The 13452-nt window shown below is 41.4% G+C and overlaps 1 protein-coding gene across 1 annotated transcript in view; it reads left to right on the forward strand.

Annotated features, from left to right (window-relative positions):
• Positions 1 to 13452, forward strand: part of LOC115192104 (exportin-6-like) — a 67716-nt gene that overhangs the window by 47221 nt on the left and 7043 nt on the right. The window contains 6 exon segments of the mRNA XM_029750238.1: positions 4707 to 4866; positions 5252 to 5344; positions 6972 to 7116; positions 7418 to 7564; positions 7910 to 8096; positions 11517 to 11672. Of these exon segments, the coding sequence (XP_029606098.1) occupies positions 4707 to 4866; positions 5252 to 5344; positions 6972 to 7116; positions 7418 to 7564; positions 7910 to 8096; positions 11517 to 11672 (888 nt within the window).

A 13452-nucleotide genomic window follows, 5' to 3' on the forward strand; every position in this document is an offset into this window, starting at 1 on the left:
TCCATACACGCATGCATACATATACACATATATACATACACATACCTATATACCTTTATTATTATTCCCCGCAAACCCTACCACCGATCCCCCCCCCCCCCCCCCCAATTGGAGTAAACTAATAAACACTTTGGCTTTTGCCTTCAATTTATTCATCTTATACACATTTTACAGACAGTCTATTTTACAATAGTTATTTTTTGTTTGTTTTTAGTCCTTCCTCTATTTCTGATGTACATCCAGTTTGATTTCTATTTGTAACTGTGCTATATCACACAAGTTCTGAACCTGTATACATTTTACATTTTGCATTATTATTATTATTATGTAAAAAAAATATCCTGGTAGCAAAGCATAACGTTAGCCAGCAGCCTAACGAATGGAGACGAGGCAAAACGTTGTTTTTTTTCAAGAGCAGTTTAGAACGTGTTGTGACGTTTGACTTTATCAGCCTGAAGCATTTTCGATTTCAGTAAATATCAAATCAAAAATAAAATTTTATTTGTCATTTACACATATTTAGCGGGTGTTGCGAAATGCTTGACTTGCCAAGTTAAATAAAGGTTAAATGTATATATTTACATTTTTTATTCTTTATTCTACATTTTTCCATTTTTTATTAAAATGTAACATCCAATCAAAATCTTGCCACTGGGAGCCAGTAGACCATTCAAACTGTTTTTGCAATACAACATTCTACATGACCTCCAAGGGAGGCGTCACGACGACGTGATTTTTGAGATGAGGAAATGCAAGACTAGGTTTTCAAAAGACTGAATGGTAAAGACACACCAGAATAATTTGCCAGAAAGGCTTTTTTTTAGAGGAGTTGAGTGGTCCATTCTCATTCCTGAAAAAAAAATTCTTCATAATCAGAGACCAGGTTTTAATATTGCTCTCCATCAATGATTCTCAACCAAATGTACAGTCGTGGCAAAAAGTTTTGAGAATGACACAAATATAAATTTACACAGTCTGCTGCCTCAGTTTGTATGATGGCAATTTGCATATACTCCAGAATGTTATGAAGAGTGATTGGCCACGACTGTACTGAGCTTGGGCAGTGGCCATCTAGTAATGGGTCGGAACCGCTTTGCCTCCAGAAGAGCCTGAATTCTTCGGGGAATGGATTCTACAAGGTTTTGCGTTCAAATGTTGCTCAATTGCTATGAAGGGACCGAACTTGTGCCAGGAAAACATTCCCAACACCATTACATTGTTATTGTATCTTGTTATAGTTTTTTATATTTTACTTTATGGTGTCAGGGCACTATTGAAAATGAAACCCTGATCTCAGTTGTGCTCCCCTGATTAAATAAAAGTTAATAAAACAGCCTGTACCGTTGACACCAGGCAGGGTGGGGCCATGGACTCATGCTGCTTACGCCAAATTCTGACTCTTCCATCAGCAACAGAAACCAGGATTCGTTGGACCAAGCAGTGTTTTTACACTCTTAAATTGTCCAGTGTTGGTGATCGCGTGCCACTGGCACCGCTTCTTGTTGTTTTTAGCTGATAGCATTGTAACCCGGTGTGGTCATCTGCGACGAGGACCAACTCGTTTTGCATTTAAAGATGCAATTCTGCATACCACTGTTGTACTGTGCCGTTATTTGCCTGTTTGTGGCCCTTCTGTTAGCTTGCATGATTGTTGCCCTTCTCCTTCGACCTCTCATCAATGAGCTGTTTTCGCCCACAGGACTGTTGTTGAACTGACTTTTTTTGTTTGTCAACATTCTCTGTAAACCCTAGACACTTGTGCGTGAAAAGCCCAGGAGGCCGGCCATTTCTAAGGTACTGGAACCAGCGTGCCTGGCACAGACGATCATACCAAGCTTCAAGTAGCTTAGGTCACTAGTTTTGCTCATTTTAATGTTAAATTGAACAGTAACTGAATGCCTAGATGCCTGTCTGCCTGCTTTATATAGCAAGCCACGTGACTCACTGTCTGTAGGAGAAAACCATTTTTGTGAATAGGTGATGTACCTAATAAACTGTCCACTGAGTGTATGATGCCCTAAGAATTGTGCAGTTGGTAGAATGTTATTCAAAATGATTCACAGCTGGCTGGCTACAAACGGTGCTTCCACCAAGTATTAGCTCTAGGGTGTGAAGATGTACACAATCAAGACATCTTAAAAATGTGGAGGATCTGTAGGGGTAAAAATCATAATTGTGGTATCCAGAAACAACTTTTAGTGCCTATCTCATTGGTACAGGTGTAGATTTTAAGGAATTGGATAGGTCTAAGTGATATGGTAGTTGCTCTCATAGGCTGGGCCATTTTTCTAACACCTAACCAGTTCTCTCAGGGGGCAGGGGCTAGGGGTTGTTTGCCTTTCATTTTCAGACATGAAAAAGCACTGGAAAAGACACTTTCAGTACTGAAAGAGTCTTCTGAACAGCGTACATTGCATGTCGTGGACTGTTAAAAAAAACGAAAACAAGAAAAAACAAGATTGTTATTTCAAGAAGCTGAGCATGTGCTTATCCTCATCTCTAGCCCCAAGAAGTTCTGGAAAATGGTTAAAGAGCTGGAGAATAAACCACCCGCCCCACAGCTGCCCATGTTCCTTGATGTGGTTGTTACTGACAAGAAGCACATGGCTGAGCTCTTTAATCACCACTTCATTAAGTCAGGATTCCTATTTGACTCAGCCATGCTTCCTTGCCCGTCCAAAATGTCCTCATCTCCCACCCCTTCTAATGCGACTATTCCCGATGCGTCTCCCTCTTTTTCCCCTGCCCCGCTACAAAGTTTCTCCATGCAGGCAGTCACTGAGTCTGAGGTGCTAAAGGAGCTCCTTAAACTTGACCCCCAAAAACCATCTGGGTCAGATGGTTTAGACTATTTCTTCTTTAAGGTTGCTGTCCCTATCATCGCCAAGCCTATTTCCAACCTTTTTAACCTGTCTCTCCTTTCTGGGGAGGTTCCCATTGCTTGGAAGGCAGCCACAGTTTGTCCTTTATTTAAAGTGGGAGATCAAGCTGATTCTAACTCTTATAGACCTATTACTATTTCGCCCTACTATTTTCGTTTATCTAAAGTGTTGGAAAAACTTGTCAATAATCAACTGTCTGGCTTTCTTGATGTCTATACTATTCTCTCGGGTATGCAATCTGGTTTCCGCTCAGGTTATGGATGTGTCACTGCAACCTTAAAGGTCCTCAATGATGTCACCATTGCCCTTGATTCAAAGCAATATTGTGCTGCTATTTTTATTGACTTATTGACAAAGCTTTTGATATGGTAGACCATTCCATTCTTGTGGGCCGGCTAAGGAGTATTGGTGTCTCTGAGGGGTCTTTGGCTTGGTTTGCTAACTATCTCTCTGAAAGTGTATAAAGTCAGAAAATCTGCTGTCTCAGCCACTGCCTGTCACAAAGGGAGTACCCCAAGGCTCAACCCTAGGCCCAACGCTCTTCTCAATTTACATCAACAGCATAGCTCACGCAGTAGGAAGCTCTAATCCATTTATATGCAGACGATACAGTCTTATACTCAGCTGGCCCCTCCCTGGATTTTGTGTTAAACACTCTACAACAAAGCTTTCTTAGTGTCCAACAAGCTTTCTCTGCCCTTAACCTTGTTCTGAACACCTCCAAAACAAAGGTCATGTGGTTTGGTAAGAAGAATACCCCTCTCCCCACAGGTGGGATTACTACCTCTGAGGGTTTATAGTTTGAGGTAGTCACCTCATACAAGTACTTGGGAGTATGGCTAGGCGGTGCACTGTCCTCCTCTCAGCACATATCAAAGCTGCAGGCTAAAGTTAAATCTACTCTTGGTTTCCTCTATCGTAATCGCTCCTCTTTCACCCCAGCTGCCAAACTAACCCTGATTCAGATGACCATCCTACCCATGCTAGATTACGGAGACGTAATTTATAGATCGGCAGGTAAGGGTGCTCTCGAGTAGCTAGATGTTCTTTACCATTCGGCCATCAGATTTGCCACCAATGCACCTTATTGGACTCATCACTGCACTCTATACTACTCTGTAAACTGGTCATCTCTGTATACCCATTGCAAGACCCACTGGTTGATGCTTATTTATAAAAACCCTCTTAGGCCTCACTCCCCCCTATCTGAGATATCTACTGCAGCCCTCATCCTCCACATACAATATCCGTTCTGCCAGTCACATTCTGTTAAAGGTCCCCAAAGCGCACACATCCCTGGGTCGCTCCTCTTTTCAGTTCGCTGCAACTAGTGACTGGAACAAGCTGCAACAAACACTCAAACTGGACAGTTTTATCTCAATATCTTCATTCAAAGACTCATTCATGGATACTCTTACTGACAGTTGTGGCTGCTTTGTGTGATGTATTGTTGTCTCTACCTTCTTGCCCTTTGTGCTGTTGTCTGTGCCCAATAATCTTTGTACCATGTTTTGTGCTGCTACCATGTTGTGTTGCTACCATGTTGTTATGTTGTGTTTCTACCATGCTGTGTTGTCATGTGTTGCTGCCTTACTATGTTGTTGTCTTAGGTCTCTCTTTATGTAGTGTTGTGTTGTCTCGCTTGTCGTGATGTGTGTTTTGTCCTATATTTATATTTTATTTGTTTAATCCCAGCCCCCGTCCCCGCAGGAGGCCTTTTGGTAGGCTGTCATTGCAATTAAGAATTTGTTCTTAACTGACTTGTCTAGTTAAATAAAGGTGAAATTAAATAAATAAAAAATCTCTACTTTTTATTTGTGGCAGGCCAGAGACTGAACATCACAGCAGAGAATGATTGTCGGAGGCTGCACTGCGCTCTCAGAGACCTCAGCTCCCTACTTCAGGCTGTCGGGAGGCTGGCTGCGTATTTCATTGGGGACGTTTTCACCGCACGCTTCAGCGATGCGCTAGCAGTGGTGGAGAGGTTAGTGTGCCACACTGCTTCCTTCAGTCACTTCCATTGAAATGTCAGTTTAATTCCTGAATTGGCTTAATTAAAATGGAACTGACCCCCTTGCTTCTGTCAAACATCAGTATCTACCTTCGTTATGGTTCTTAGCGCCTACACCTTTGGTGGCCTCCAATATGTGAAGAAGAGCGTATTTTCCAGACTGACCACTTACACTTGAGATTTAATTATTCTAAGTTAATTATTGAAAAATTGCAAATTTATTTAAGTCTTGATTTGGAATTGACAATGCAGTACTTCCTGAATTGAAATCAAATCCTGTGTTGTATTACAGGTGATAATTTTGATAAAGAAATCATTCAGATTGCATCATTTAGTGTCTCTGCACTTGTGTTTCTAGGTTGGTGGAGGTCACATGCTATGGCTCTCAGATCAGCCTGTATGACTTGGAGACTGCCGTGCCATCTGTGCTCAAGCCTGACCTCATCGACGTGTGAGTGTCAACCGTTTACTGCCACTGTCTACAGTGCCTTCAGAAAGTATTCACATCCCTTGACTTTTCCACATTTTGTTGTTACAGCCTGAATTTAAAATTGATAAAATGTTGATTTTGTATCACTGGCCTACACAATACCCCATAATGTCAAAGTGGAATTATGTTTTTAGACATTTTTACAAATTAATTACAAATGAAATGCTGAAATGTCTTGAGTCAAGTATTCAGCCCATTTGTTGTGGCAAGCCTAAATAAGATCAGGAGTAAACATTTCCTTAAGTCACATAATAAGTTGCCTGGACTCACTCTATTAGAGTTTAATATGATGTTTGAATGACTACCTCATCTCTGTACCCCACATATATACAATTATCTGTAAGGTCCCTCAGTCGAGCAGGGAATTTCAAACAGATTCAACCACAGACTAGGGAGGTTATATTGCCTTACAAAGAAGGGCACCTATTGGTAGATGGGTAAAAATAAAAAGCACACATTGAATATCCCTTGAGCATGGTTAAGTAATTCATTACACTTTGGATACACCCAGTCACTACAAAGATACAGGCGTTCTTCCTAACTCAGTTGCTGGAGAGGAAGGAAACCGCTCAGGGATTTCACCATGAGGCCAATGGTGACTTTAAAACAGTTACAGATTTTAATGACTGTGAAGGGATAAAACTGAGGATGATTCAACAACATTGTAGTTACTCCACAATAGTGTGAAAAGGAGGAAGCCTGTACAGAATACAAATATTCCAAAACATGCATCTGGTTTGCAATAAGGCACTAAAGTAAAACAGTAAAAATTGTGGCAAAGAAATTAACTTTGTGTCCTGAATACAAAGCGTTATGTTTGGGGCAAATAAATGGAATAGAGAACCTGGTTCAGTCTGATTTCCAAAAGACACTGGGAGACAAATTCACCTTTCAGCAGGACAATAACCTAAAACACAAGGCCAAATATACGCTGGAGTTGTTTACCAAGACGACGTTGAATGTTCCTGAGTGGCTTAGCTACAGGTTTGACTTATATCGGCTTGAAGGTCTATGGTATGACTTGAAAATGGCTGTCTAGCAATGATCAAGAACCAACTTCACAGAGCTTGAAGAATTTTTCAAAGAATAATGTGCAAATATTGTACAATCAAGGTGTGCAAAGCTCTTAGACTTGCCCAGAAAGAACCAGAAAGACTCACAGCTGTAATCGCTTCCAAAGGTGATACCTATGTATTTATTCAGGGGTGTGATACCTATGTAAATGAGATATTTCTGTATTTCATTTTCAATAAAATTGCCAACATTTCGAAACATGTTTTCAATTTGTCATTATGGGGTATTGTGTGTAGATGGATGAGAAAAAAATCAACTTCATCCATTTTGAATTCAGGCTGCAACACAACATTGTGGAATAAGTCAAGGGGTATGAATACTTTCTGAAGGCACTGTAGATATAAAGTGGATTTGTCACAAATTGCTGTCTTTTACTCTTGTCTATAGACATAACTTCAGAATTCACCCCTTTATTTAACCAACAATTTGTGATAAGAAAATAGTCAGAGAGCATTTGATTCTCTTGGCAAATTTAACTGTATTGTCACAGTTGTTAAGGTCTGTTTGTGTCCAGCCATGCCCAGTCCTTGGCGGCGTTGCAGGCCTACTCCCACTGGCTGGCTCAATTCTACAATGAGGTCCAGAGGCACAACCAGAGCCGCTTCATCAGCCTCGTCACCTCCACCATGGATGCCACCACACCACTCATCACTGCCAAAGTAACCGCACACACACACACACACACACACACACACACACACACACACACACACACACACAGTATGTGATAGTAACAATATGTCTGTGTTAAATCTTACCTAGTTGCTAATGTTGTGCAATTGGTATGATATGACACCCAGTGTTTCCATTTGTATGCCGACCAACTGAACTTGCATGTTTGTGTTCTCATTGGCCAAAAACTGGTTATCAGATCATTTTAGCAAGTCAACTAAGAATCTTTGCAGACTTTGTCAATTCCTTGTGTTACCTATTTCATGTCAAGCTGTCTTTCTATTCTAGGTACCCGAAAAGTTGCTGCTGTCGGCATGCCATCTCATGCTGTCCATGGCGACCACCGTGCGTCCTGTTTTCCTGGTCACGTTGCCCGCCGTGCAGAACATCTTCAACCGCATCACAGAGAGCCAGACTCGCAGGCTCCCCCAAGAGGTCAGAGTGCGCTATTATGGCTTCAATGTTATTTTGAGGCTTAGGGCCTAGATTCAATCCGACCGCGGGTTGTCGTCAATGTCCGGCCTTAATCTATTTCCTGATTAGAAGTGGAGTACTTAAAATAATAACTTTTCTCCGTCCGGATTCTGGGGTGTCCCGCTTTAGTGCTCTATCTAATCTGCCAAAGTTTACATGATTTTGTGTGTGTGTGTGTGTGTGTGTGTGTGTGCGCAATGTCTCATGGAATGTCTATACCCCCCTCCACCTATAGTCACACCTGCTGGAGTGTGTATGGTTATGCGTGGAGGAATCTGTCTAATGTGTGTGTCTCCACTCCTCCAGGCCCACATGCTCGTGTGCAGGGCTCTGTCCAACATGCTGCTGCTGCCTTGGTCTAACCTGCCAGAGAGCGAGCAGCAGTGGCAAACCCGCTCCAGTAGCCCCGCCAGCCTGCTGGCTGCCCTTACCCGCCACTACCGCCTACAGAGCACTGCCAACCAGCCACCACACCGCCTTGGCCTGGAAGACAGTCAGTTGGGCATCATGCCATTTATCATCCTTACGTCTCCTGTAGTTTTGATATCGCTTCCTTCTGCAGTCCTGTTTCAGATGGTATTTACCAAGAAATAATGTGGGAGAAAAGATGTGATGACATTGGGTACTTTTTAGTACTTATTTCTAGGCATGGACGGTATATCAGGTTATTTTTAAGTACCAACGGTATGATTTTCAATAGCGCCAAAAGCCTTTTTTTTTTTTTACAAAAATTATATTAAGTATGTTTATAAAGACCACATGGTGCAAACATGATGTGACGATCCACTGTTGAGCAGCACAAGAGAGGTGATCAAGTTACACTTGAAATTCACTACTAATGTTTGCCAGCTACATATCTTATATCTTAAGTTAACTATCTAAGATGTGCCAAATACATTTTCTCCAGCTCAAGGCTCCAGCTATGCATTTGGTTTGCTAACTTTCTAGCTATAAGTAGCTAGCTTTCAAGTTTAAGCTTATTGGTTACAGCAGAGACAATCTATTCCCACCTGGATCTAGTGTGAGTAGCCTTTTTGAGATAGTTATGTGACTTTATTAGCTGGGTTGTCTGTCCTTACATTTAGTTTATGTTCGTTTGCTCTTATTAGCATTTAGCTAGCGTCCCCTATGGGAATTTGCTAGTACCTTGTTAGCAAAACTAAGTAATGTTTGGAAAGAAATTGAGCCCCTTGTGAGCAGTGCAGGTAATACCGTATACCCCGATATGGTACATGAAGGTATGGAAATTGGGATACTGCCCAAACCTACCTATTTCAACTCAATTGGTAACTGCTTTGTACCAAATGGTGTACAGTGCATTCGGAAAGTATTCAGACCCCTTGACTTTCTCCACATTTTGTTACGTTAGTCTTATTCTAAAATGGATTCAATTGCGGGGTTTTTCGCATAAATCTACACACAATACCCCATAATGACAAAGCAAAAACTTATTTTAGAAATTTTTGCACATAAAAAAATATTACATTTAAATAAGTATTCAGACCCTTTACTCAGTGCTTTGTTGAAGCACCTTTGACAGCGGTACAGCCTCGAGTCTTATTGGGTATGACGCTACAAGCTTGGCACACTTGTATTCGGGGAGTTTCTCCCATTCTTCTCTGCAGATCCTCTCCAGCTCTGTCAGGTTGGATGGGGAGCGTCGCTGCACAGCTATTTTCAGGCCAACAGTTCAATCTTGGTTTCATCAGACCAGAGAATCTTGTTTCTCATGGACTGAGAGTCCTTTAGGTGCCTTTTGACAAACTCCAAGCAGGCTTCCATCTGGTCACTCTATCATAAAGGCCTGATTGGTGGAAGGTTCTCCTATCTTCAAGGTGGAACTGAGTGAGCATTCGGTTCTTGGTCACCTCCCTGACCAAGGCCCTTCTCCCCCGATTGCTCAGTTTGCTCTAGGAAGAGTCTTGGTGACCACTGTGTTCTTGGGGACCTTCAATGCTGCAGAAATGTTTTGGTACCTTTCCCCAGATCTGTGCCTTGACACAATCCTGTCTTGGAGCTCTACGGACAATTCCTTCGGCCTCATGGCTTGGTTTTTGCTCTGACATGCACAACATGCACTGTCAACCTTATCCAGACAAATCATGTCCAATCAATTGAATTTACCACAGGTGGACTCCAACCAAGTTGTTGAAACATCTCAAGGATGATCAATGGAAACAGGATGCACCTGAGCTCAATTTCGAGTCTCATAGCAAAGGGTCTGAATACTTAGGAAAATTAAGTATTTCAGTTTTTTATTGGTAATACATTTTCAAAAATGTCTTAATCTGTTTTCACTTTGTCATTATGGGGTATTGTGTAGATTGATAATTTATTTTATCCATTTTAGAATAAGGCAGGACACGTTTTAATTACTGTTTAACGGATGCCCCGCCTCTCTTTTCTCCATACCCCGGATTTTTAAAAATAATAATCAGATGTGTTAATTTTTGTCCAATATATGCGGAACTTTGTTTATAATGCACTGTCCGCTCTCCCTTGAGGCTTTCCAAATTTGATGCCCAAGAGACCAAACAGCCTCAGATCACACGCTCAGATCATGTTCACGCTGGCACATGCAGGCGACTTGCAGATGTTTCATTTCTCTCTCATGCGGTCATGGCTGAAGCCAGCGCAAATTCCTACTATTTATGTGTCCAGGTTAAACGTGGGACATCCCTCATTATAAACAAACAGTCGGATAAATTCATGATTATTGCGTCATTTTAGATCTATTAGAAGCGATTAATAGACTAAACAACAATGTAATTGTTGGCCAGAGATCAATGCATTCATCAGCAAAGACGCAGTGCAAGCTAATAGTATTTTGGGCAACCAAATTGAAGTCAAAATGATTGATGAAATCGAAGTGTGTCAGCTGTATGGTTATTTGCGATTCAAAACATTTTACCGGTACTACAGGTAGAAGTAGGCCAACCGATAACACCATGACAGAATGCATTTGAAGTGATGATGCTCCGCCGAGAACAGCAAGCATGTCCAGCAAAGTACATCGCCAGTGGCACGCACACACTTCGTGCAGATCAGCAGGTGGGGGCTTTTCGGGGCAGCCGGACGAGACAATCGAAGGAGGATGCGGTGAGCAAAGTTACTGGGCTCGAATTTAGTCACGCTTGCTCTATATGGATTGATGCTTCTTATTGTGCATGTTATAAACAAAAAAAAATTGGGATGATGGAAGGTTATACTCTATGGCTGGATTTATGTATTTTTTTCCAATGCTACATTAATTTGGCAGACCTAACTTGATAGACTAGGCCTTGTAGAAAGAGGGTCAATGAGAGGCCTAATCATATTTGTATGAATATTTTGTTAACGCCTAGGCTATAGAGATACATTCAGGTAATGAACTCATTATGCATCAACATTTTAAATCGATTACAATTCTTTATTGTTAATCATTCTTGAATTTGTTAGGCTATACAATTAAGTAGATTAATGAACTGTGGTAAGGTACTGTTATTCCTTATCCACCTAATTATTTATTTTTTCGCTCGCTCGCCTCACTTTTCTGGGGGGAAAATCCGTTAAGCAGTGAATCAATTTTGTCTGGCCTAAGGCTTTAACAAAATGTGGAAAAAGTCGAGGTGTCTGACTACTTTGTTTAATTCCATGCATAAATATGAAGTTTGATTAAATGTAAAGGTAATAATTCTGTCATTATAATACCACTCTACCATGGCATTCCAAAAACAACTACAGAGTAAAATTCAGACTGAGTAAAGCTCTTTTTTGACGGGGACAATGCACAATAAACACACCAGAATAATATAGTAATCTCACCCTGAAGTTTAATGCACTGATTGTTAGAAAGGGACACTGGAGACATTATGCGTTTGGCCTTATAGCATAAACCCAAGCCTCTTTCTTACCCCCTACGCCTCTTTCTTAGCGAAAGCAGTGCTGCACCAGACGTTGCCTGTGCTAAGGGACATAGTGGACAGCATCTCCGAGGAATCCACCAAATCCCGACAGATATGCTACCAGAGTCTTCAGGAGTCCGTGCAAGTTTCCTTGGGCCTCTTTCCTGTCTTCATCCAGCAGCCAGGTCAGAAGAAGTAACATTGTGTTTTAGCACAATAGTTTCAGTCATAATAGACGTGTTGTAATTTTACTATTACCCATTCACTGATTTTACAGGCATTAAATGAAAATCTAAAATCCATCACCACAGTACATTTCAAGTAATTTTACAATGTAACGTTAGACGTGTGATTTGCCTGAGCAAGGTCAATGTATGTGACAAAAACCTTGCACTTAACAAAATGTTTCTTTGCAAGTACACACAGTGTGCAACTGTCCGTTCAACCATTCTAACAATGTGACATTTCACATTTTCAATGACATTCGCAAGATTCGGAGTGTTGCAATGTTTTTTGTCTACTAAAGGGTCGGCTCCTTGTGATACGCTCTGGCGTTCAACATACTTTTTTACTACCTGAAAATGTAGACGCTGTATCATTCATTCTGCTGCCATGGGGGCAGTGTTGTCGCTTCTTTCCTTCATCTGATATACAGTGGCTTGCGAAAGTATTCACCCCCTTGGCATTTTTCCTATTTGGTTGCCTTACAACCTGGAATTAAAATTGATTTTTTGGGGGGTTTGTATCATTTGATTTACACAACATGTCTACCACTTTGAAGATGCAAGAAATAAGATCAAAAAACTGAACTTGAGCGTGCATAACTATTCACCCGCCCAAAGTCAATACTTTGTAGAGCCACCTTTTGCAGCAATTACAGCTGCACGTCTCTTTGGGTATGTCTCTATAAGCTTGGCACATCTAGCCACTGGGATTTTTGCCCATTCTTCAAGGCAAAACTGCTCCAGCTCCTTCACGTTGGATAGGTTCCGCTGGTGCACAGCCATCTTTAAGTCATACCACAGATTCTCAATTGGTTTGAGGTCTGGGCTTTGACTAGGCCATTCCAAAACATTTAAATGTTTCCCCATAAACCACTCGAGTGTTGCTTTAGCAGTATGCTTAGAGTCATTGTCCTGCTGGAAGGTGAATCTCCGTCCCAGTCTCAAATCTCTGGAAGACTGAAACAGGTTTCCCTCAAGAATTTCTCATCTGACCAAAGTACCTTCTTCCATGTTTTTGGGGAGTCTCCCACATGCCTTTTGGTGAACACTTTAAGCAATGGCTTTTTTCTGGACACTCTTCCGTAAAGCCCAGCTCTGTGGAGTGTACGGCTTGAAGTGGTCCTATGGACAGATACTCCAATCTTGGTCTCCAATCTATGGTCTCTTTGTTGTGCCTCTGATTAATGCCCTCCTTGCCTGGTCCGTGGGTTTTGGTGGGCGGCCGTCTCTTGGCCGGTTTGTTGTGGTGCCATATTCTTTCCATTTTGTTAATAATGGATTTAATGGTGCTCCGTGGAATGTTCAAAGTTTCTGATATTTTTTTATAACCCAACCCTGATCTGTACTTCTCCACAATTTTGTCCCTGACATGTTTGGAGAGCTCCTTGGTCATCATGGTGCCGTTTGCTTGTTGGTTCCCCTTGCTTAGTGGTGTTGCAAACTCTGGGGTCTTTCAGAACAAGTGTGTAAAACTACTGAGATCATGTGACAGATCATGTGACACTTGGATTGCACACAGGTGGACTTTATTTAACAAATTATGTGACTTCTGAAGGTAATTGGTTGCACCAGATCTTATTTAGGGGCTTCATACCAAAGGGAGTGAATACGCACCACTTTTCTGGGGGGGGGTTCAGCATTTTTGAAACAAGTAATTTTTTCATTTCAGTTCACCAATTTGGACTATTTTGTGTATGTCCATTACATGAAATCCAAATAAAAATCTATTTAAATTACAGGT

The sequence above is a fragment of the Salmo trutta genome, chromosome 4, assembly GCF_901001165.1.
Source record: "Salmo trutta chromosome 4, fSalTru1.1, whole genome shotgun sequence".
NCBI lineage: Eukaryota > Metazoa > Chordata > Actinopteri > Salmoniformes > Salmonidae > Salmo > Salmo trutta.